This window comes from Mus musculus, chromosome 15 (assembly GCF_000001635.26).
Source record: "Mus musculus strain C57BL/6J chromosome 15, GRCm38.p6 C57BL/6J".
In the NCBI taxonomy this organism is placed as follows: Eukaryota; Metazoa; Chordata; class Mammalia; order Rodentia; family Muridae; genus Mus; species Mus musculus.
Window position 1 is genome coordinate 102,233,972 of NC_000081.6, and position 24,496 is coordinate 102,258,467.

Sequence of the window (24,496 nt, forward strand, 5' to 3'; positions counted from 1 at the left end):
TGCTCCTGAGAGTGAAGCTGCTGGAGGAGACTGGAAGGGAGGCCTCTGGGTGAGCCTTAACTGGCTCCAGGCTAAGGGACAGCCAGACCTACTGCCCTTCCCCCTCAACCGATGGTAACCATGACAATGCCCTCTTTTCCCCCTGGCCCTGGCCCTGTGGTTTCCTCTAAATCTTCTTTCACTTTCTTCTTCTGCTCCCCCCCCCCCCCCCACTTCTTGCCTCTCCCATCCCACACCCACCTCCTTCCCATAGCTCAGGTCACCGACAAAGATGAAGATAGCCAGGAGCAAGGTAAGGAAAGCTCTGTCCTGGGGCTCAGTGGGGGAATTTAGGGGAAGTCACAGAGAGCAACAGACAGTGATAATGGGCAATGGTCTTCCAAAGGGGTGGGACAGAGTGAAGGCCTGCAGGAGATGGTGAAGAACATTAGGAGATAAAATGGCCAGAAAGGGCTGTAGAGGGGCAGAGGTCCCTCAAGAGTCAGTTCAACACTGAGCCAAGAGTGGTGCCTCAGGCCTATGATCCAGCACTCAGGAGTTGAGGCTTGGTGGCCAGGCTGAGTTACAGTGAGGCCCTTTCTCAAACAAGCAAACTCTAAAAACACTGTAGCTTAAGTGTGCAGGTCTTCCAGGCCCAGGGACAACTTGCAAAACAAATGGCAGCTCAGATTGCTGCCCAGAGCGGACGAATACACACCTCAGAATAGCATGAACCCACAGGATCCCAGGCAAACACACATCTAGGTGTAGCATGAACCCATAGGATCCCAGCAATGGCAAGAACTCATTGGTGACTGGGAGAGGCCACTCAGGGTGGCTCGGGTGGCTTGTAGCCCTCCCTTGCCACATCAGTATTCTGCTTCCCCAAGAAAACTACAAAGTTCGTTAGCAGCTCCACCACTGGGCCCAGTTCCTCCTCCAGGTCTGCAGGTCACCTCTCCAACTTTAGAGGGATCCACACCCGGATTGAGTTTCCATCACTTTATTTTGCAAAAATAGAAAACTCAGCAATATGCGAACAGCGGGGTAGGAGATGTAAACAGAGGGGAGGGGACAGCACCCTAACCCCCCAGAGAAATGGGGGAGCCTGCAGGAATCTTATTTGGCAGCTAAATATAAACTGGGGGCTTGGGGAAAGAAAGGAAGGGGTCACAGAGGCCCTGGGCTCCCCCTCCCAAGACCCCTGGAGGAAGGGGTCATTTCCAGGGTGTAAACAAAAGCTAATAAATAAATAGAGGCTTCCTCTGGGTCAAGGTGGGATCAGCTAAGCAGCATCTCCCCTCCCCGGGGCCAAGCTGCTCTGGGGGGATCAAGGGTAGAAGGCACTAGGAGAGGGACCCCTGGCCCCTCTGTAGTGTAGGAGGGCCCTGCCTGATGGCTGAGATGAGGGCGGGAGGCCAAGGCACGAGACAGAAGTAAGGGAGAGGCTTATATAATGGAGGGCCCAGGATGAGTGCTGTACTTCAGCAGAGGTACAGACGGGCTCGGGCTCACATTCTCCCTTCCCCCTCAGGCCCCACCCTAGAAACGCAGGCCCCAGCCTGCCCCTACACCCGGCAGGAGGATTAGGATGGGGCACCGGGGGCACTGAGCGCGGCAGATTCATCACACAGAGTCAGGCGCTCAGGGTGGGGCACAAGGGTGGGCTCAGCCCTCCCTCGGGGGGGGCCCCCCTTTTGGTCTCTAGTGTTCCTGTTTGCTCCCAGAGGCCCAAGCACCTGGCAGAGGAAAAGGCTATGGGAAGGCGGGGCTTCCTCTTGCGTCGGGAGCCTGTGGCCTGAATCCGAAAGGCAGTGCTGAGATTTTAGAGTCTAGACCCAGGCTCGCCCCTTCTCCAGCTCTTCTGGTAGGTGTGCAGCAGTCCCGCGGGACTGTAGAGGGAGCCAGTTAGAACAGGACAGGGATGAACACAGGCACCCCTAGAAACTTTGGCAAAATAACGAGCTCATTAAAAGGGTGGAGAGTGGGCGGGGCAGGTCCTCCCCCAGTCACTGGCGGTATCTGGGAAATGGTCAGTCTGCTGCCTGGGGCCCAACCCCACAACGGGGTAGGTCAGGGCCCCTGGTCAGGTTGGGGACTTTGGCCCCTTTTGCCCTGGCCCCCTGGAGCTTCGTCCTCACTGGAAGCCTTGGGGTGGGGGCCAGGCTTCGAGGAGTCGTCCTCAAACATCTCCGGGTTCTCCAGCATCTCTCGGATCAGGGGTGGCATCGGGCCTGGAATCTCCATCTTCAGGGTTATAGCCCTTTCTGCTCCTACAGAGAGACACGAAGAGGATTGGGAGAGCAGAAGTGCGCAGAGGATCAGAAACGCATGGGTGCAGGTCCTCCCAGGTGCTCCTAGCTCAGACCTGTCACTTCTGGGTACTGACTTCACCCTCTCCCTTCTCCTGTGGTGCTCCCTAGGTGCTCCAGCCCTGCCTTGAACTTCACCTAACCTGCACTGCCTGTCTCCATTTTTCAAGCTTCCTCTTTGCTGTTTTTAGAGACAGGAGCCCTGGCTAGCTCAGACCTCTGTCATGTGACCCAAAACCTGCAGCCATTCTTGGGGGTCAGAGGTACAGTCTAAAGCATGCAGCTTCATTTCTTGTCCCATTCTTCCTTTCTTTTTTCCTTTTTCCTTTTTTTAAAAAGATTTATTTATATGTAAGTACACTGTCACTGTCTTCAGACACACCAGAAGAAGGCATCAGATCCCATTACAGTTGGTTGTGAGCCACCATGTGGTTGCTGGGAATTGAACTCAGGACCTCTGGAAGAGCAGTCAGTGCTCTTAACTGCTGAGCCATCTCTCCAGCCCAAGAACAGATTTTTTTTTAAGATGGAATCTTGCTATATTACTCTGGCCCAGCCTTGAACTTGAACTTGCAGCAATCCTCCTGCCTCTTCTTTCTATGTGTTACAACTATGTGCCCAACTCTCAGGGTGTCTTTTTATGGATTTATTTACTTATATATATGGGTGTCTTGTGTACATGTATGTGTGCACACTGAAGAGGGTACTGGATCCCATGGGGCTACAGTGATAGATGGTTGTGAGCCACCATAAGGGTGCTGGGAATTGAACTCATGACCTCCAGAAGAAATGCCAGTGCTCTTAGCACCTGAGCCATCTCTCCAGCCCTTTTGGTATCTTTTCTTCCTTCCTTCCTTTTTTTGTTGTTGTTGTTGTTGTTGTTGTTTTGTTTTCTGGTTTGTTTGTTTTTTAAAGCAGGGCTTCTCAGTGTAGTCCCGGTTGTCCTGGGACTCACTGTGTAAACCATGCTGGTCTTGAACTCACAGAGATCCCCGCCAACCCCCACCCCTGCCTCTGCCTCCTGGGTGCTTAGATCAAAGGCATGCACCACCATGTTCAACATCCTTTCAAAACTGTGGGTCTGTGAGATGGCAGACGGCTCAGTGTACAATGTGCTGACACAAGTACAAGCCTGACAACCTGACTTTGATCCAAGAACCTATATAAAGCTGAAAGGAGAGATTCAACTGTACATAGTTGCCTTCTGACCTCTGCACAAAATGTGAAACAGAGTGAGTGACCCCCCCCCAATCTCTACATCATGCAATGACAAGAACAACCCATATGCAATCAAACAATCAATCAATCGATCAATAAACATAAAATATTTCTTTTTTTTTCTTTTTTTTTTTTTTTGTTGTTTTTCAAAATAGAGTTTCTCTATGTAGCCCTGGCTGTCCTGGAACTCACTCTGTAGACCAGGCTGGCCTTGAACTCAGAAGTCTGCCTGCCTCTGCCTCCCAAGTGCTGGGATTAAAGGTGTGCGCCACCACTGCCTGGCTTGTTTTTGTTTTCAAGACAGGGTTTCTCTGTGTAGCTTTGGCTGTTCTGGAAGACTAGGCTGGCTTCGAACTCACAGATGCCTGCCTGCCTCTACCTCCTGGGGGTTAGTTGTAAAATATTTTTTTGAAGATGTACAGCTCTGTTACCCAGTATGGCAGCCAGACTTTAACATCCAGAGCTTTCCAGCTGTTGCAAGGCAGGATCTTAATAATGTTTATGGCAATGTTTATCAAATATTCATGATGTTACACTGTGATGGTGGAAATGTCCAGCTATCCTTGAACTCATGAACTCAAAGTAAACCTCCGGCCTCAGCCTCCCTCATACTGAAATGACATGCATGGACCACCCACCATGCATGGCTCTTAATCTCATCTCAAAGTATACAAGGTAGTGTAGTCACTTAGTCCTTACAATAAGCTTCTGAGGTAGCATATCTAACCAGGCAGTGGTGGCACACACCTTTAATCCCAGCACTTGGGAGGCAGAGGCAAGTGGATCTCTGAGTTCGAGACCAGCCTGGTCTACAGAGTGAGTTCCAGGACAGCCAAGGGTACTCCGAGAAACCCGGTTTCAAAAAAACCAAAAATGTTTAGCCTTAGTTTCCAGACAGAAAAAAAAATAAGGCATAAAAAAGTAAAGGAAGGGCTGGAGAGATGGCTCAGTGGTTAAGAGCACTGACTGCTCTTCCGGAGGTCCTGAATTCAATTCCCAGCAACCACATGGTGGCTCACAACCATCCGTAATGAGATCTGATGCCTTCTTCTGGTGTGTCTGAAGACAGCTACAGGGTACTTACATATAATAAATAAATAAATGATAAAAAGTAAAGGAAGCTAGGTTGTCAGATAGCATTTGCCTAGTTTATGGATGGTACAAGGTTCCTCTCCGAGCAACACACACAAACACACACACACCAGGACTCCATGGAGGTTGCTGGATTCTCGGTTCCTCTCTCCCCCTGCCTGTGCCTGTCCACCTGTGTGACTCAGGAGACCTGCAGATCTGGGGAGGGAGAGAGAGTTGACTCAGAACTAACCCTTAGTGCTGATGCCCCGGAGGTCGGTGATTTTCATCAGCATCCTTGGGAACATGTAGGGTTGGCTGGGTCTCCGTCGCCGGGCATAGAGCCTCAGGGCTTCCAGCAGGGGCTCCTGCAGCTTGTCCACCTTCTCGGGCTCTTCCAGGTCCATTCGGTCTACACAAGGAGATTGGATGAGGCACGGTAGGACACAGTGACAGGCGGCTGACGCCTGACAGACCTTACTTGGAGGGCCTCAAAGCTATCTCATCCACTCTTTACTCCTGTCACTTAGCCCTCCAGGTTAGCTCCCCTGACATAAGGCCCTGTGTTTACTCCTCAGCAATGATGCTGCTCTAGAATATCACTCCCATTAAATTCCTATCTCAGCACTGTATCCAGGGCTTCTGCGTTCTCCGGACTCTGCCTCCTTCTTTTTCCCTTAGCCTGGTTAGCCAGAAAGACTATACATAAGCTGAGAAGTCTGTAGGAACAATTCCCAGGGAAAAAGACGACCTGCCACCTGGTCAGAGTGGGGATAGGGTCTGGATAGAGTCTGGTGGGAGAGGGAGCCCATGTAGACACCAGGGGGCGCCCCCGCACCTCCACAGATGAGGCAGATAGCACTAAGTAGCCCAGTCTCGGTGTCATCCATCTCCAGGGGCAGCAGCTGCCCGGCAAAGGCAAAGACGAGGTCTGTAAGGGGCCCAAAGCCAGCATTGTGCATCTGGGTTCGGTTCAGGGTCAGCCCATCCGAGAATGTCATAGTGTCCTGCTCTGGGGTATACCTTGTACAGATCCGCAGCATCTGGAGGGTGGGGGTAAGGAAAACGGTTAGTACTGCTCCTGAGGAAGGATTCCTAAGTGAGTTTGGTTCCCAGTAAGGAAAGCCTGAACTGGAGGAGTAAGGCGGAGAGGTGGGACTCTTGAGATTGGAAAGGGGAGGCTAGGCAAACCAGGAGGGAACTGCTAAGACAAAAAGAGCTTAGGTGGAGGAGAGGGCTAAAGGGTGTGGTGGGGGTGGTGGTGGAAAAGGGTCAGAGTGGTCCAGAACTCATCTGCCTAACTCACTAGGATGTCCAGACAAGCAGCCTTGAGCAGCGTGATCTGGTCGGCAATGCTGAGCCCTGTAAAACCAGGCAGCCGCTTCGCAAACTCCACAATCTTGATGATGCATTTGGTGGCCAGCTCGCTGAACTTGTCCCACAGCCCCAGGTCCAGCTGCACCCGGTGATCTGCACTGGAGTTCTGCAGGGGTGAAGTGAGCCGTGAAGGCTTCCCTGGGCACTCTCCCCACTGCCCGTTCCTGAGGCCCTCACCCAGACTCTGCCCACTCCTCACCGTGGTGTACTTGCCCAGCTGGCAGAGTGAGGGAAAAGTCTCCTGGTGGGCTTTGCTGACCTTGGTGATGAGTTCCTCTAACTGTGGACTCAGTTCATAGCTGTCGGGCGAGCCCTCCTCTTTTACCTCCTTTTTCTTCTTGTTTCGATCGTTCCTTACAGCTTGGGGTTGGAGGCAAAGAGAAGGATCAGGATCCTCAGGACCCTCCTGTTTTTTCTTTTCTTTCTTTCTTTTTTTTTTTTTTTTTTTTTTTTGGTTTTTTGAGTCAGGGTTTCTCTGTATAGCCCTGGCTGTCCTGGAACTCACTTTGTAGACCAGGCTGGCCTTGAACTCAGAAATCCGCCTGCCTCTGCCTCCCGAGTGCTGGGATTAAAGGCGTGTGCCACCACGCCCGGCTCAGATTCTCCTGATGGGCGTCTTCTCTCATCCTAGCTTAATGGGCTCAGTTCTCTTTAAGAATACGTATTAGTGCCTTAGTTTCCCTCTCTGCTACATAATCTCCTATTTCCAGGCTGGTTTGCCCCAGCCCCACCCAGAGCCTACAGCCATGCTCCCTCCCCAGGCCAATTCGGCTCCATCCTGCCCTTCCGGTTGCCCTGCAGGAGCTGGGGGTTGGAGGGGGGCAGGATATGCAGGCAGGATATCCACTTATAGCCTTGGCAGCACAATGGTGGGGGGGGGGAGTGGAAAGGAGGGGCCAGCTCAGAGCCATCTCAGGATCTGTCCTGTGAAAGAACAGGAGAGGGAAGGGATGAGCCCAACCCTCCTGCTCCACCAAACAGAAGCTACAGGGTGAAGAGAGCTAATCTAATGGGAATGGTCTTGGAGAAGAAAGCAGTTACAGGGCAGGCGAGATCTCAGGGTCAGGGAAGCTGGACGGCAAAGTGGACAACCGCACGACACGATAGGACAGGATAGGAGAGAGCCTACCTTCCTTGGACATGCCCACTTCGAAACACTTTTGTAGCCTGCAGTACTGGCATCGATTTCTGGTGACCTTGTTGATGATACAGTTTTTGTCACGGTGACATGTATACACCATGTTTTTCTGAATGCTGCGTCTGAAGAAGCCCTGAATTTGGAAGCAGGAGTGTCACTAAACAGGGTGCTGGGAATACCAGTATTTCTCAAGCAAAACAATTGGCCCTAGCTAGACCTGACCAGTCGTGTCGTGCGTGTGTGTTGTGTGTTTGTGTGTGTGTGTGAATACGCATGCATGCCTATATACACAACACACTATCAAACCTTCTGTACACTATGCTGTAAGCATTCCACCACTGAGCTAGGTCCTCAGCACCTCGCCCAACCAGTCACTCATTTATGCCCAAAGCAGTCCCTCACCCCACACAGACAAAAACACTCATGTGAACACAGTACCTGGGCCCCCTACCTTTAAAACGATTTTTATTTATCTAATCACTTATTCATTAATTTTTGGTTCTTCAAGACAGGTTTCTTTGTGTAGCCCTGGCTGTCCTGGAACTAGCTCTGTAGACTAGGCTGGCCTTGAACTCACAGAGATCTGCCTGCCTCTGCCCTTAGAGCATTGGCATAAGAGAGTCTCTGATGTGTTGCTGAGTTCTCAAGTATGCTAAGCAAGCATTCTACCTACTAAGCTACATTGCCAGCCAGCCTTATGTTTCCATCTCTGATGGTATAAGCCCAGTCAACTGAGTGCTAAACTCACCCGCCCCCACCACATACGCACCTTGCAGCCTTCACAGGAGCTGACCCCATAGTGGTAGCCAGAAGACTTGTCATTGCATACAAAGCATGGCTTATAGACCCGAGGAGGTGGTGGGGGTGAGGGAGAGCTGGGTACCATCTCCTCCGAGCTGGTGCTCTGTGTCTCCACCGCTGAATGAAAAGCAGCATGAGAAGATAAGCAGAAGCTGAGCAGAAGCACCCTCATCCCATGGCCTCTCTTTCTTGGGACCTGCTGGTGACCGCTGTTGTCACCCTTGTGCATAAGCCCTTAACAGGTACTCCCTGGAAAGCCCAGACCACCACTCTTTGTAGCTTGTTGGGATTTCAGGCCCCACCACTGCCCCCTACCCCATCCCCACCCCCATAAAGCCAACTCTTCTACATTAACGTTCAATTCTGCAAATTCCAGGCCAAGGAGTTAACTTCTCTGCTTCTGCTCCATAAAGTTGAAGATTGGTTGGGACTCAGCAGGTAAGAGCACTGGCTGCTCTCCCAGAGGACCAGGGTTCCATTCCCAGCATCTACATGGTAGTTTACAACCATTTGTAATCGCCAGTTCTAACAGAACCGGTTCCCTCTTCCATCTTCCATGGGCACCAGGCACAAAAATGGCACGCGAAAATACATATAGACAGAACACCATACACATTTTTAAAGGGGGCGGGGAGGGGCATAGAACTGAAAGGTTAGGGCTCACTCCTGACTCTAGTAATCCCAGAGTTCCCCTGGAAGCAGTTGGTGGCGGTGGGGGGTGGGGAGGAGGGCCGCAGATGTAGAGGCAAATGGAGCAGACAGGCTACCTACAGCTGGCACCTGGCTGAATGACTTAATGTAAGTCATTCCTGAAAGTGCTCTCAGGTCAGAAGAGGAGCATTAGCAGCTGAGTGACCGGCTCAGTGTCGGCTGACTGGGGAGCCAAGGCTCTCAGGGGCGCTGACCATAGCTACGTGGCGTTTAGTGAAAGAAGCTGTGGAGGAAAACAGGGATTCACTCAGGCCCTTAGGTCCAGGAGCAGTTTGGGGTGTAGCAGAGGGTCAGGTGACACTGGGTAAACAGAGCTGAGGGGGAAGGGAGCTGCCCCAGACCCTTTCCAAGCCTGTCTTCATTCCTGAACTGCTTCAGAAAACAGTCATTGTAGTTTATATGGAGTCCTAGCCAAGGCCCAGAGTTGGGGGAGCCCACACTTTATACAGGAGGCTGCTGAGAGTACAAGCCTGCCACAGGCTGGGAGAGTATAGGGTTCACCCTCAGAAGCTCAGGATATCTGAAAACTATCCAGCCTGCAGGACCTGCTGCCCGAATTTGGAAAAAAGTGGTGGTGGTGGGGGGTGGATCTTGAAGACCTCCAGCGTCCTTCCTCCCATGCCATGTAACCCACCTGGTCACAAGTCCATACTGAGACCCAAGGTAGTGAGAGGACAGAAGAGCCTATAGGTTGGGGGTTCCAGACCAGCTCCACCACCTTACAAAGAGGGAAGCCTTCTCCACCCACCCCACCCCCCACGCACCCAATTAGCATAAGAATCCTGCTGGAGTTAGATTCCCCCTCAAAAGAAAGGGGGCGGAAGGGTGCAGGGAGTTTATTCAAGACTGGGGGTGGGGTTGCCTGAATGGTAGGTGCTGGGAGGTTTGGGGAAGCCTGGAAGGCCTTTCCGGCCCTCACTTTCAGCCCATCCTGGGGTCCCCACAGGCCTGAGCGTGGGGTGGTACTCTCTCCTGCACTGACGCCCTCCCTACCCACAGAGCGCTGCCTCATTTCCTCATTTCCTCTCTTGCGCAAGGCCTGGGTGCGGTCAGGCTGGCATGGGGCAGGCAGCACCAGCCAATTATAAGACGAAGGCCCCAGAGAGCCTGCCCTCGGGCAGCCTTTCCCATCCTAATGGCACCGGCACCCTCTCTCGGCACCCCTCTGGCACATCATCCCCGCCCCCGGTATCTGAAAGTGCCATGCGATGGCTCTGAGGTCGCTGTGGGTGGAGGGTTCTGCAAAGCTGGCAGGGTCTTCTGGGTCCCCTCTTCAACACTGAGCTGAGACCTCAGCACAGGGACACCGCTCCTGGGCTCAGCAGGGGCCCCTGCTGAGGAGGAGGGGGTGGGCTCGGGGTTTTCTCCTTTTAAAGCCCAAATTGCTGAAATTGAGGAAATTCCTGGCCAGGCTGAGCGGAGCTTCAAACAAACTCTTTATAACCCGCTGTAAACGCTCCCAGCTGCAAGGCCCAGAGCTTGAGCTGCCTGGACTCACAATCTAGCACACAATCTCCTTGAAGACACACACTTTTGCAGGCCAACATGACACAGACGCCAAAGCAGACAGACCTACAGTGGGCACTGCCTTAGTTTGGGCTGGACCTTTAAACAGAGGAAAGCACAAACATCAAGGCATGAGTGCTCCATGTTGGTAGATGACAAGTCACAGAGCTACGGGCTAAACAGCTCTACTACCAAACACCGCACTCAGTCAGCACAACACCAGGACACTAAAGTTTCCATCCAAAAGCCAGTAACACACAATCCTCCCCTACTTTAAACCACCTTCCCTCTGAGTGTGACAGGGGTGCACTACTGGCCAAACTTACTGGCTCAAACAGAAATGCAAAAATATTGAGCTACCAAGCCCAAAATGTCTCCAGAGGCCTAAATAAGAATATATAGTCCCTGTCTAGGAGCCTTACAGCCAACACCCCCACGCACACATACACATATACCCAGATATTTCTGACTCAGATGCCAGCCAATGTGCCCAGTAGTTCCCCATTATACTGGGCATGGCAAGGTTAAGAATTCATAGAAACTTGGTGCAATGTACTAGTTCCATCTTCAGCCTTTAAATAGTACATCACTTCTTATCCCACCCAATCCCAAAGTACTGTCTCCTGTTTGATATCTCCCTTTCCACTATCCCAGTTAAATCTGAGAACTCTGCCCTGGGACTAAAAAAAAAAAAAAAAAAAAAAAAAAAAAAACTTAACTTGTAAACAGCGCTGCTGAGTGCCAAGGAGCGAGGCGCGTTGGCGGGGGCTCAGTGACCCGGCGTGCGCACTCCCCCAGCGCCAGCCACCCCGCCCGCTGCCCGCCCCTTCCCAGAGTGCTCCCCCCACCCCCGAGCCTAGGTCTGCAGTCATCCATACCCAGACTGCGAGTGCGGTGCCAACCCCCAGTAAATTTGGGGGGGGGGGGGTGTCCCAGGCTCCTCTCTCAGCCCCTTCCAACAGCCCACCCCCGCCAGGCACTGTGGCCCAGGCTTCAAAGCCGCTTCTCATCTGGACTTTATTTTTACTGCCTCTCCATCCCCAGCTTTTTATTGCCGCTCTGGAAAGGGGTTCCTGGGCCCCAAGCCTGGCATCTCCCATTACAGAGAGGGGGAAGATGGATATTTGGGGGCCTTACGATTGTCATCCCCTACCAGCTGTCACTTCCAGACCACCCCCCACTCCAAACTTGGCTTTAAACTTTTCGCTTCCTGCTTAAGTGGTGTTGGAGCCACAGAAAAAGTCATCTGTCAAGACAACAGAATACATACACAGTTCCAGGTTTGTTTGTTTGTTTGTTTGTTTTTGTTGTTGTTTTAATGAGGATGAACAGAGAATCCAGCTTTCTCACTCTTCTGTGCACACCCTTTGCACCCCAAAAGCAGAGCATACAGGATGCACTCTAGGACATAGCACTTTCCAAAAACGCCCCCGCAGCCACGCAAGGCACACGCCCTCTCGGCCTCAAGCAACAAACATCCCCACATTGGGCCACGAACATCTGCCAACCTAGGCGGAATGTCACAGTGCGTGGAGAGACCCCCTACTCCACACCCACGTCTCCTAGGTCTGTACAAGCCAGGGATTCACACGCTCTGCATTTTTTTTTTAACACTCCCAACTTCCAGCATGGACTTTACAAACGCTGCCCACAGTGCTGGGTGCCATAGCCCTCCGAGACTAAGGACTGGAGGACACACTAGCAACATACATCGGTCTCTCACCCAAGGACTCTGGAGGGGCATCAACCGAAGCCCTAGCTAAACATCCACCATAAAAACCACATATACTCCAAACACTGCAGCACACACGCAAAGGAGACGGACTCTGGAGGCCCTCGTGTTTAAAGGGCCAGTACCTCATATAGAAAGGACCAGAATACCCTCTTGTGCCCTGGTCCCAAACTTTACACAAGGAAATTGTAAGCACCAACCTCTCGTGCACCCAACACCCGATCTCCGAGCTCGAATACCTACATTGTAGACTGGCAGGCTGTGCCCAGGCAAAAGACTCAAGTCCGGCGAAGCAGGAGCTGCCAGTGGCTCTGCGTAGTAAGCCGGCCCCGGGCCCGGCCGCCCCATACAGCCGTCGCGGACCCGGGACAAACGATTCCATGCAGTCGTACATCGCGACCCGGCTTGGAGAGAAACTGGGTGCTAGAACACCAAGGACCCGCAGCCCATTCCCCCTCCTCCCCCCGCAGCGCCCCGCTCCTGGAGGGGGGAGGGGGAGGGCTAGCGTAGGGCGCTGAGATGCATGGGGGGTAAGGGATGGGCGGGGAGGAGGGGGATCCCCAGCAAGGGAAAAGAACTGGGCGGGGCGCGAAGGCGAAGCTGTAGCCTCTGCCTCAGTCTGCCTCACTTAGGGTGCCTAGGCAGCTAGCTCTGTGGAGACCTTTTGTAAAAGCAAAGCCTAGAGGGATGGGGGTGGGGCCTGGAGAGCGAAAGGGGCCGGGCACCAAGATGAGCAGAGCTGGGAGTGGAGCACATACACATACACATACGTCTACTAGCTGAGCGGCGCACGCGCTTGCTCAGACATACATCTGTGCAAGCATTTATCTTGGCAGGCACCACAAATTTGCAAACGTGCAATAGTGCACACGCATATCTGCACGCACATATATTCATAGGTGCAAGAATTTGTGCAAATACACCTGGCTCAGGAAAAATGCTTGCAATCAAGCTCTCTCGACAAGCTGGAGGTCTGAACACATTTGCACTTAAGCGCGTGCCCAGGTGGGGATTGGGGGAAGGAGTGAAGGAATAAAATATGCGCATTTCCTTTCACAGCGTCTTCCCCCTCCCTTCAACCCTTTCTTCGGCGTACAAGTCAACACAAGCAAGGGTGTTAAGAATGGCCGTGTAGATGGGGAGCCTTGAGATGCCTTGCGCTACGCAGCTCTCCAGACCCGTAGGACCTGCGTTACCTCCACCCCCCTCATTCCCAGGCCCGACTCCTCCTTCTTCCTTCGAGTGCGCGCGCGCGCACGCGCTTCAGAGCTGAATACTACATTCCTGCGGCTCACTGCGCGCTGCCGCCTCCTTCCTTCCCGATCTTCCCACCCCCGGTCCAAGGGCCAGAGCGCGCTCCCGCGGTGAACTCTCCGGGAACCCCCCTCGGGGCGGGTGGCCGGGCGCGCTCACCTCCTCCTGACCCGGCCCCGCCCCACCCCGCCCTGGCCGTCGCCAGCTCCGCAGCGGAGTCCCCCCCCCCCCGCCCCCTCCAGCGCAGCGGAGTCTACCCCTCCTAGCTCCGGCTATCCTTCCTCTACCGAGGGCTGGGCCGCCTCCCTCAAAGTCCCCAAAGCTCTATCCCGCGACTGACACTCCCAAAGTGCCTCGGGTAACCTCCCTCATTGCCCTCTCCCAGAACCTGACTTCAGTTTTAGAGCACAAACTGCCCCCTAAACTGTCCCTACAGTCCCAAACTTGCGACTCAGACGAAACTGATCCCTCCCAATGACAACTGCCCCCACCCCGAGTTTCCACTGTGCTAAGGGCTTCCCCCGCCCCTTCGCAGTAACTGCCCTGCTGGTCATTCACGGCTCAGGGTCACTTATACCCCACCATAGGAAATAGCTGCCCCTCCCTCAGTGCCACCTCCAGTGCCCCCCTGGGCGCTCGAGGGAGGGGGTTGGCCACGTCAGAAGTTTGCCCTTGCCTGGCCGCGTCGAATCGGGGACCCTGGCCCCGGGACAACGCCAGTGGCGGCGACTCCCGGAAACCGCCCCCTCCCCCGCGCCCCGCCCGCCGGCCGCCCGACCGCCCGGCGGGCCGGCCCAGCCGGCTCTGTCAGCGCTGCTCACACGGGGAGCGCCCGGGAGCGGGAGCGGCGCCCGGCCCGACCCCTTCCCCCGCCCGGCGGCTGTGGCTGAGCCAGGGTGGGGCGCACTTTTCTAAGAATCTGCTGTACCGAGTCGGGGTCGCACTGGGGTGCTGAGAGAGTGGGGCGCCTGTTGGAAGAATAAAAAGCAGGAAGGGGTGCCAGAGTAGGCAAAGAAGGCGGGAACGGGGGAGGGGAACGGGAGGCTGCCAGGGACTCAGGGGGCAGGGCTGAAGAGGAGGGCCTAAAATGCGGATGGCGATGGTGGGCTGGGGTGGACTGGCAAACTGGGAGCTTGCAGCAGGCACGAAGACAAGATCTTTCCAACCTAATGTGAACTTTCCCATAATGTCCAACACTCCATTTCTGAATCCAACCGTACCCACACCCCCCCCCAAAAAAAAAAAACAGAAAAAAATAAAGTCCGGGACTAAGTATCTGAATTGGAATAGAACCAGTAGGCAAAAAAAGTAGAAAATGAAGAGTACCCCCCCACACAAAAAAAAGCAACATGAAAAAAGAGTCTTGACGAGTCAACTTCAGGCTTGTAAGTTCCCCTTCCCCCTCCGAAATCTGAAAGGTCCCAATTAAGTCAGGCCTGCCTGGTTGGTAATTAGAACCAGAAGTGGCCAGGCCACAGGGAGGGGGTTGGGAGAAGGGCACAAAAGTGTGGGGGGGGGGGCTCCAGGAAGCCATGAGTTCTCAAAAGCCCCCCTTTCTCTCCACCAGATGCACCCCAGTCTTCATCACCCCATCTGTGTGTACTTTGCGAGCATTACTGGGAAAAGGTACTAAGGTATCAGACCAGTCTATGCCATCAGTCCCAGCCCTTGCTCAAGACACAGTATAGCCTTGACTAGAAAGCAAAATGGGGGGAATCTAGTGCCCCTCTTTTCCCCAAAGCACCCCCCAACCCTTATTGCAGCAATTAGACCCATTAGCCTCTAGCATTTCATGGGAACCAGATGTTCCCCACCAGCCTTGGTGGGGGCATGAAGGGGGGGCTGGTGCCTGACTCACCCCCTTCCCTATGATCCCCACCACCAGGGTGCACCCCCCTCCCAGCTAGATCCTGGAAAAGCTATGGTCCCGGGGGAAAGAATGTGCCCCTCCCCCACTGAGAAGGCCAACAGCACTGAGGCTTCTAGCCTGGTCACCCCTCAGAGCTCTACCAGTTCCTGGCAAAAAAAAAAAAAAAAAAAATGTGAGTTTGGCCTGGACTGGGTTGGGGGAGCGGGACAGCGAAGTCCTCTCTCTCTCTCTCTCTCTCTCTCTCTCTCTCTCTCTCTCTCTCGGTCTTGCTACCTTTTCGTGAGGTTTGAGGATCACACACTTGGAGTTCTCCCTGCTTAATAACCCTCCCTTTCTTCCAAAAATCTCACTCTAAAAACTGAAGAGGTATTTCAAACCAAAGTCGGCCCCGCCCAAAAGGGTAAGTCCTAAAGGGATAGGTCCCACCTGAGGAGCTCTGGGAGGGGTCTTTCGAAGACAAGAAGAGGGGGTGGCAGAGGGAGGTGTGAAAGAGAGGGTGAGGCCCAAGGCGAGGACGTGAGGCACTCTTGGCAGGGTGGGGGCTGGGACAGGGTAGGGGGCCAGGAGAGGGGGGGTGCCGCCTGGGCCCCAGCAGCGGCAGCAAGCTCGGCTCCCCCCGCCGGAGAGGTTTCCTGTTGCAATCAAAGCCCCGTTTGTGTCGGCCTGGGGCTGGAGTTGGAGCCGGAGGAGGAGGAGAGACTGGGAGGGGAGGAGAAAGAGGCAGCCACTGGGGTTTTTTTCCTGGAGGAGACTTCGCTGCCGCCTGCTTGCCTGCCACCCTCATCTGCCATGACTTTCTTTCCTTACTTTTTTCCCTTGTGCCTCCTGGCCCCTCTCTGGGTCTGCACCTGTATAGCTGCCCCTCTGGACTAGGTCTGGGCATCTCCAGCTTCAACCCTTTTCTCCTTGTGCCAGTCTGCTCTCAGTGTCCCTGCCCCACAGACACTGGCCCCACCACCATGGCGACTATTACCGCCACAATACTTGAAGGACAAACTGGGCCAGGTCTTCAAGACCACAGGATCCTTTCTCTGCTGGTACACTCTGCCCCTGTAATCTGGAAAAGCAAATAGACTACACATCAGTGTTCGTGAGAGATACACGGAGGTCCAGACACTTGGCCTTTCATTCGCAGGCCTGTATGCACGCATGCATGCATACACACGGGTGCGCGTGCACTCCCTCCGTTTTTCATGCACACAGGTCTATGCTTGCCTAGCTCGGCAGCTCAGGCTCCCCTCTCCTCTCCCCTCCTCCATGACAGGGTTCTATGATGCCTGCCTCACCCACTGAGGCCCCAGGAGAGCCCCAAGAGGTGGAGCAAGATTTCTTCTCACCAAGGATATCCCCAAGGTGCCAGGGGCTGACTCTTCAATCCAAAATCCAGCCCCCAAGGAGAAGCTTCAGGCCCCTCCTTAAACCATCCCTTCTTATCCTGAGAAAGAAAGAGGGTGGTACACTGAATATGAGAGATAGAGGCTCCTTGCAGTGTAGGTGAGTATGGGTGTGTCGTCATCAGATTTATGGCTCTGATCCACCCCTCCCATTTATGATTAGATGGCTACATCCAAAAAGGGACAGCGGATCAAAGCAAAGGAGAGATGTCACTCTCTCATCCTCTGGTCCATTACTCTCCCACCAAGAGAGGGTCCCTAAACTCCAGGATTCCTTCTTCCCTTCAGCTGGACGCCCCACCCCAAGCACACTGTCTGGACCCAGGCCTTCTCCTCCTCCCTACCCCACCTGCTACCTCTCTGCCTGGGCCTGTCCCTCCATGCTAGCCCGCCACACCCTCCTCAGCTGCCTTCCCTGGTGTTGGTGCTCTCCTTCAGGGTGACCTTTGAGGATGGGGCTCAGCCTGCTGCTTTTGATACCGTGACCTCACTTTGAACCCTGACCTCCATCTCCCTGTATCTAGGATACAAAGAACACAAGGAGACTTTCACTGGGTACCAGCCATGTCTCTTAGCGTCCTTCCTACCACCAGCTTTTCCCATCTTCCTTTCTGACTTCAGCTCCTTTAAGTCACCTCCCATAGAACCTGGGGAAATCAAGTCGGAAGACTCTATGATTAGGCTGTGTGGTTCTCTGCAAGGAATACGTTTCACGGGAGTTAAGGCTTATTCCCACTGCCTGGTGTCAGGCAGGTTCACAGAATGACACTCAGAGAGTCCAGCTGAAGTTTCCAAACACACACCCTGCACACCACACTGTAACCTCCGTTGTATTACAGCCACACAAGTAGCCCCTACATTCTTGATATTCAACCCTCCTGATTCTTCACAGTTTTTGTTGCATACACTGGAGTTCTGTGCAGAAGCAGTCTTCGAGATGCTGTGTACGCATACACTACAAGTGGACTGGGAGACAAACACACACACTCCAGATAAAGTCACCCCTATATACGAAGCACACCAGTGTCCCCACTTTGCCTTAAAGGCCCTCCTTCTCTTTGGCTCAGTGTCCCGGCTACACCTTTATTGTTATTGTTGCCGCTGCTGTTGTTCCTTGAAACAGGTTTCTCTGTGTAGACCAGGCTGGTCTCAAACTCAGAGATCCCTGCCTCGCCCTCATGACTGCTGGGATTAAAAGTGTGAACCACCATGATAAAGACTGTGTACTCATCTTTCTTTTTCTGTCTCTATTGCCCTGCTCCTGGCAAACCTTTCATTTAACCTCTTCTGTATACACAGAGCCCTGTGCCAGAAACTGGAGTCCGAGGCCCCCTACCACACCCCTGTCTGTCATGTCCTGGTCAGGAGTGACAATCACCAAGTGGGCAAAGAAGGGTCCCAGAGGGAGAGAGGAAGCTCAGGCCTTACTTGCTGGCAGCATTGAAAAGCTTAACCTAAAGAGGACAGGCCCCAGGACAAGCAGGGGTCTGCAGCGTGTGGGGACTATTCCAGACCAGGAGGGAGGGGAGGAGTCCAGAAACATGTGACTAAGGAGAGGATACTCCCCAGTAACCCTTGCTCCAGTCTAGATATGTTGTAGACCAAGAGCTACCTCTTTGCCACTGGGCTACTTCTGTCCTCAGAACCTTCAGGCATTTTCCCATACGTCTTTACGCACCGGGCACTAAGTTTCCTTCCTATTGGCAGCCTTAGAAACCCAACAGCCCTTCTTCATCACAGAGACAGCTGACGGACTGACTTCTCAGATTCTCTAGTCCCCCGCCTGTCCTCCCGACCACCCCCAACCGCATGCAGCCTTAAAGGACACTAGACACACAAGCAAGCTCAGGTGTCCACAGGACTGTGACCCCTCCTGTGCTGAGTCCCCCAGGAGGCAGTTTTAGGTCCTCTACTTTGAGATCATATTTAAACAGAACTGCCATCCATAGATACTATCCTCAAATACATCTAACTCCACCCCCACTACCCTCATCTTTGCCCACCTTTCCAACAAGGGTGTCCATTTTCTAGATCACACCCTACCCATCTGCCCTCATTTCCTCCCCAAGACCCCTGAGACTCACAGAGAGAAGCCATCTCCTTGGGGAGGTCAGGCTGGCCCAGGCCCCGGAAGCTAGGGCTCAGCATCTCAAATGGTGGCGACCCTCTGAGTGCACCTGGGAAGGCGAATGGGAAGCCTGCTCCTGGGTAACCAGATCCAGGCCCCAGGGCACCGGGCGCAAAGAGTCTCTCCTTATTGGTGGCCATGGTAGCTGCGGCGTGGGAATCCCTTGGACTCTGCAGCAGGCGGGGGTGGTCTTCAGCTACAGCCCCCGCCCATGCCCACTGCCCTGGCCTGGGAGGCTCCGTGCCCACCCTGCCTGGTCTGTCCAGTGGGTTTCCAAGGATCCTAGAAAGAGATAAAGGAAAAGACACATAGATGACAATCTTCATGCGGATCACCAAGCAACCCAAGTCTGTGAGCGTCTGTCCTTCGGTCCTAACCCTAACCCTCCCTGGCTTGGGCACTTGCAATTCCATAGACTGGGCAGGACAGAAAGTTGTACGGAATCTGAGAAATCAGTTTAACCTCAGGTTCTAAGGTAAACAATGACTTAAGACCTTTTGGTGAGGTTCTGGGATGGAAGCGTCACAGCTAGACCAAACATCTGCTCTAACAAAGTAGAGAGTATGACTCCCAAGACTCAAACACTCAGACTGGGGGGTTATAGCTCAGTGGTGGGTTGCTTGCTTAGCAAGTAGCAAGTGCAAGGTTCTGGGTTCGATACCTAATTTCAAACTGAGCATGTATACCTTTAGCAGGCAGATCTCTCAGAGTTTGAGGTCAGCTAGATCTACACAGTAAGACCTTGCCAAAAGAAAAAGAAAAAAGAAAGAAAAGAAGGAAGAAGAGAGAAAAAAAGAATAAATAAAAATTAAGCATATTTAAAAAATAAACTAATTCAAACTCCTTTTTGTTTGTTTGTTTTTGTTTTGTTTTTCCAGACAGGGTTTCTCTGTATAGCCCTAGCTGTCCTGGAACTCACTTTGTAGAACTGGCTGGCCTCCAACACAGAAATCCGCCTGTCTCTGCCTCTCAAGTGCTGGGATTAAAGGTGTGCACCACCACCGCCCCACCTAATTCAAACTCTTACTACTGTGGTGGTAGCAAGCATATATCTCCACTTCTGAGTCTTACACGGCTTTGGAGAGTACAGTCACATGCAGACTCCCTGAACTGCACTGACGCCCCCCACTTGCTGGCTGGGGGACTTGAGAGGAATTATTTAATCTCCCTGTGCCATCTACCACTTGAGGATAACAGGACCCACCAGTTGGTAAGGTTGTTTGGAGGATTCACTAATTCAACATGCACTGAGTGTTTAAGATAAAGTAGCCGAAGCCGGGCGTGGTGGCGCACGCCTTTAATCCCAGCACTTGAGAGGCAGAGGCAGGCAGGACAGTCTGGTGTACAAAGTGAGTTCCAGGACAGCCAGGGCTACACAGAGAAACCCTGTCTCGAAAAACAAAAAACAAAACAACAACAACAAAAAAGATAAAGTAGGGCACATGTTAAATGCTATGTCAAAATCTCGTACTTGGTACTTCCCGAGTGCCTTTTAATTATCAATTGCTTCCTCTGTCTTCCTTGGTACTTCTCGTTTCCCTTCCCAACTCTCCCTCTGTCACCAACCATCCCACAGTCAGCCTACACTGCCTATGCTCTTTGGGCAGGTGGAGCCCTACTAGGAGAGAACCAGAAGAGACCCCCTCCTTGTCCTCAGTCTACATTGCTCCTCCTCCTCCTCTCTCTGAATTCCTAAAAACTCTCCCTATATTCTTTCCTCCCTCAAATGTAGCTTCCCTGACCCCTGATCTAGGAAAGGGGAATCTAGGTCCCGCACACCATCATGCGGTGGCCAAGGGAAAGATCCTCCATAGATCTCCTGAACCACCTACCAACTGTGAAGCTTAATGGGCTGGGGTGCAGCTCTGCTCCATAGGAGACCGATTAAAAGTGGACAGAGGACCACAGTGGGCGCCCAGGTGGGCATTCCACCCAGTTAGAAACTGTCTAGGGGAGCTAGAGAAAGTACCCAAGGAGCTACAGGGATCTGCAACCCTATAGGTGGAACAACAATATGAACTAACCAGTACCCACCCGCCCCGGAGCTCGTGTCTCTAGCTGCATATGTAGCAGAAGGTGGCCTACAGTGGAAAGAGAGGCCCATTAGTTGTGCAAACCTTATATGCCTCAGTACAGGGGAACGCCAGGGCCAAGAAGTGGGAGTGGATGGGTAGGGGAGTGGGGGGGGGGAGGATATGGGGGTACTTTTGGGATAGCACTGGAAATGTAAATGAAGAAAATACCTAATTTAAAAAAAAAAGAAACTGTCTAGGATCAGCGTCTTCTCCCTTGTCTTTGTACCTCTGCCTTTCCTGCCCCCCCTCTTTCTTTTCTCTTATCTCTCTCAACCTCCACACTCTTAGGAATAAACCGTAAAGGAGACTCTGACTCTCACTAGATGCCACCAACAGGCCCAGGACCCTCTAGCTCTTTACCCCGATGTCCCCAGAGTCCTACAGTATTAACTCATAGCCTCCAGGATCCTTCTCTTGGTCCATGAGGTCCTCATCCCAAGTCAAACCCAGGTGGATCCAGGAGTCCAGGGCCCCCTAGGCCCCTGGGCCATAGCTCAACAGGCTGGGCTACATTCCAGGTGGATTAACCCCTCCAATGCCAAGAATGATAAACTGGTAGAGCACCCCCCCCCCAATCTTTCCCAGATTCTGTTTAGACTGGAAATAGGCTCTCTATTCCAGCCATCCCTGTCTTGGCATCTTACCTACAGATGGGAACCAGACCTCTAGGGTAGGGCAGAACTTCAACAGGAGGTGGAGGGGAAGGGGTGTTCAGGCTCCTGGTCCTCACCAAGGACATTGTAAGCAAAGGACAACTCTCCCTGGCCTTCCTCCTCAACTACCTGGGAGGGGAGACTTAGAGGTGAAGAAGATAACAGATTCCTGTCTCCTAAGTCTGGTCTCTCTGGGAAGGGGGCGCACTTCAGTTCCAGGTAGAAGAGAGTAAGACAACAGTGCGGGAGTCAAAGGAAATCCTAAATGAGGCCTTAACTGTCTAGGTTCTTTGTGGGACCTGCAGAAGAAGGAGAACGCTCCCCTCTTCCCAAGATGCCACTTCAGATGGTGCGGCTTAGAAGGCGGGCAACTGACTTGGGGAAAGGGTTCTTACAAAGCTTCTCTTAGAGATGAGGTGGAGTTGAGGGGAGGGCATGGATGAAGGGGGCTGCCGGATGGAAGGGGGGCGTCTCCCTGCTGCCCTGCCCGCTCCAGAGCCTGGAACAAAGCCGCTCTTGTCAGTTGCTCTCCACCCGCTGCCCCCCTCCCCTCTGTATAAACACGACCACCTTTTTCCATGACCCCATCTCCAGAATGGGAGGAGAACCCAGGCATCCTCTGCCCTATCCTGAGCCCCAAGCCTGTTCTCCAGGAGACAGCAGTGGACCCAGCTTCCCTGGCTCCGTGCCGTTGTTGGGGGAGTCTAGACCCTTGATTCTCCACCTTGAATCCTCAGGTGCCCTCCCTCTACCCCACTGGCCCCAGGGAGGGGCAGTACCCAGGAGGCAGGCAGGCAATGCCAGTGGAATGTGTGTGGGCATCAGAGGGCACGGGCAGGGTGGGGCCGAGGGGGGAACTGGAGGTGCCAGTTAGGTGGCTTTCTGAGCCAGAGGTGGGGGTGTGCCCCGGGGTTGGGGGGGCGTGTCCTATGCTGCCTACCAGTTCTAAGCCACTGTGTGTGTGTGTGTGTGTGTGTGTGTGTGTGTGTGTGTGTGTGTGTGTTGGGATAACCAAGCTCCGAGCACCCTGGACACACACTCCCCTTGACCCCCTCTAAGTATCCTTACTGACAATGGCTGTGGTCCTCAAACCCTAACTCAGTACCCGAAGAATAACCATAAGGGCAGAAGCCTCAAATTTGAGGAGTAGGATCCCAACTGCCCCGGGTTTAAGCCCTACAAGAGGGAATTATTTGAGCATTTTGTCCTTGAGTTCCCTCCCCGAGACAGACATCCCTGCTGCCCCATCCCCATGACCACCAACTAAGCATATTCTTACCCTCTGGCCTCTGCAGAGAGTCCCTCCTACATACTGGGCCAGGCTGAGGTGAGGGACCTGGTGGAAACTGCTGGAAAGGAAAGAGGCGCTGTCAGTGGCACTCCAGGACAGGGGCTCTCCTGAACCTGTCCGGGCGTTATAACTCTAGCTTTGTTCCACTGGGGCCTCCCCTTGAGAATATTCTAAAAGAGCTCCCCTTCATTGGCTCACTTGTGCAGTAAGGGATAGATCAGAGAGAATCCAGGTTCTGCAGTCCAAACTCCACAGACCACTTTACCCACCTAGACACTTGCTAGAGCTTTCCTAGTCCCCATACAGAGCCCTGCCAATCCACTGGAGAAAGGGTACTTGGACCATCAGATCCACCCTTCAGTATGCCCCCGCCCCACTCCGGTGGAAGAATGCCATCCTTTCCCAGAGGAGGAAAACCCGTCTTCTCTGACATTCCGAGTACAGGAACATTGGTTCGCTTGCCCAAGACTTTCCTAAATGCTCTCCTTCAATACTCACCAAAATCAAGGGCAGACAACCCGGCCCATCCTCAGTCTGTCTAAAAAAAAATCTCCCCTTTCTCTTCCCGGGTCACGACTGACCCCAACTTGGGGCAGGAAGCCTCCGCATAAGCTCGGCTAACAGCTTGGCCACCCCCGGAGGGAAAGGACCCCAAGGCTCCCGACGCCCCCGCCCCTGGCTCATTTCAGCAGAGGAGCCCCGGCGTCCGCGGCCGGAGGGCGGCCAGGCGGGCGAGCCGGCTTCCCCGCCTGACTCACCTGGAGGGGAGGGCGGGGGAAGGAAGGCCGCAGAGCCCCGAGGTCCCGGCGTCGGGCGGTCTCGGGGATGGAGCACCGCGGTGTTAGTGACTCGCGGTAATGGGGGGCTTCAGGGGGGCACGGCTCTAGGCTGGGACAATCCCGGGGCCTCTCGGAGCCCGCCCGCCCACGTGACCGCCCCAAAATATCCGACACATTTTCTCCCAAACCGCACACTGACTCCGCAGGCGGGGACACGGAAAATATTTTCTTTCTTTTTCTCCCTCCCTACCCCCCCCACCTCCCTCCCTGCCTGGCTCCCTCCTCCTCCTCCCGCCCTCGCTCCTCCCTCCCCTGCCGCCTGCCCCTGCCCGGCTCCCTCCTCGGTGCCCTGGGGCTGGGGGGGGTGGTGGCTGGGGGGGGGGAGGACTGGGCGGGGCGGCCCAGGACGCCTGGGTCTCTGCCCCTCCCATTTGCTAGGCTTCCGTGGCTCCATCCCCGGGAGGCCGGGCAGAGCTGGCAGAGGTCAGTGTCCTGGGCTCCATGATGCCAACCCTTTCTCTCTGGCGCTATCCCCCTTCCAGCCATTTGGGGAGACTGAGTTGTCTTTAGCCACGCTGTATTCTGCCAGGCCGGTCTCTGGTACCTCCCAGGGTAGGCAGTGAGAGACTTGGACACTGCCAAGACGTGGAGTGATGGGGCAGGAGTATACCAGAGGAGAAGGCACTGTCCCCTTTTCTTAGTTAACCTCCACCTGCAGGTCAAAGCAGTATCCCTTCCTCTGGCCTTCTCTGTCCTATGGCCTAGGAGCAAACTGGTTTAACTAGTGGGGGTTACGATGAAGGTGCTACGAATTGGGTTCACAGGCTTCCTCCCTCTCATTCTGCCTGAAGTTGACTCCAGGAGTTAAAGCGCGTGGGTCTCTCGCTGCCAATATCGTCCCCACCTTTAGACTTGGATTTAGAGGGGGAGAGGCTGGCTGGGAGGAGGGCTGAAAGAACTTTAGGGAGGAGGGGGGATGGGAGGAGCCTTGCGCTGGGTGTGAGGGAGAAAGCCCAGGCGAGGGTGTGTGTCTGGCTCAGCCAGCGAGGCCTGCCTGGCTGCCTGGTAGATGCGCCACGAATGTTGTTGACGCTGGGTCTCTAGAAGCCCAAAGTCTGTGTCTAATAGGGATATTCTCTGTCTCCAAACAAACCGAGGCTGAAAGGCTCTCGAACCTAGAGAGGGAAGCCAATAGTTTGACTTTATA

At 53.8% G+C, this 24,496-nt stretch overlaps 1 protein-coding gene across 4 annotated transcripts; it reads right to left on the reverse strand.

Annotated features, from left to right (window-relative positions):
• Window positions 1-966: 966 nt before the first annotated feature.
• Window positions 967-23,551, reverse strand: Rarg (retinoic acid receptor, gamma). 4 transcript variants are annotated; one of them, XM_006520650.1, is made up of 10 exons: window positions 23,269-23,551; window positions 22,499-22,565; window positions 18,448-18,773; window positions 7,865-8,013; window positions 7,087-7,228; window positions 6,157-6,317; window positions 5,887-6,063; window positions 5,419-5,623; window positions 4,834-4,992; window positions 967-2,252 (listed from the first exon to the last, which is right to left on the reverse strand). In XM_006520650.1, the coding sequence occupies exons 3-10, from the start codon at window positions 18,629-18,631 to the stop codon at window positions 2,053-2,055; spliced, it is 1,377 nt and encodes a 458-aa protein (XP_006520713.1). In that variant the 5' UTR covers window positions 18,632-18,773; window positions 22,499-22,565; window positions 23,269-23,551; the 3' UTR covers window positions 967-2,052. The 4 variants fall into 4 exon arrangements, with proteins under 4 accessions (XP_006520713.1, NP_035374.3, XP_011243827.1 ...); NM_011244.4 differs by having other exon boundaries at window positions 22,499-22,568; XM_011245525.3 differs by lacking the exon at window positions 23,269-23,551 and adding an exon at window positions 23,009-23,175 and having other exon boundaries at window positions 22,499-22,568.
• Window positions 23,552-24,496: the final 945 nt, after the last annotated feature.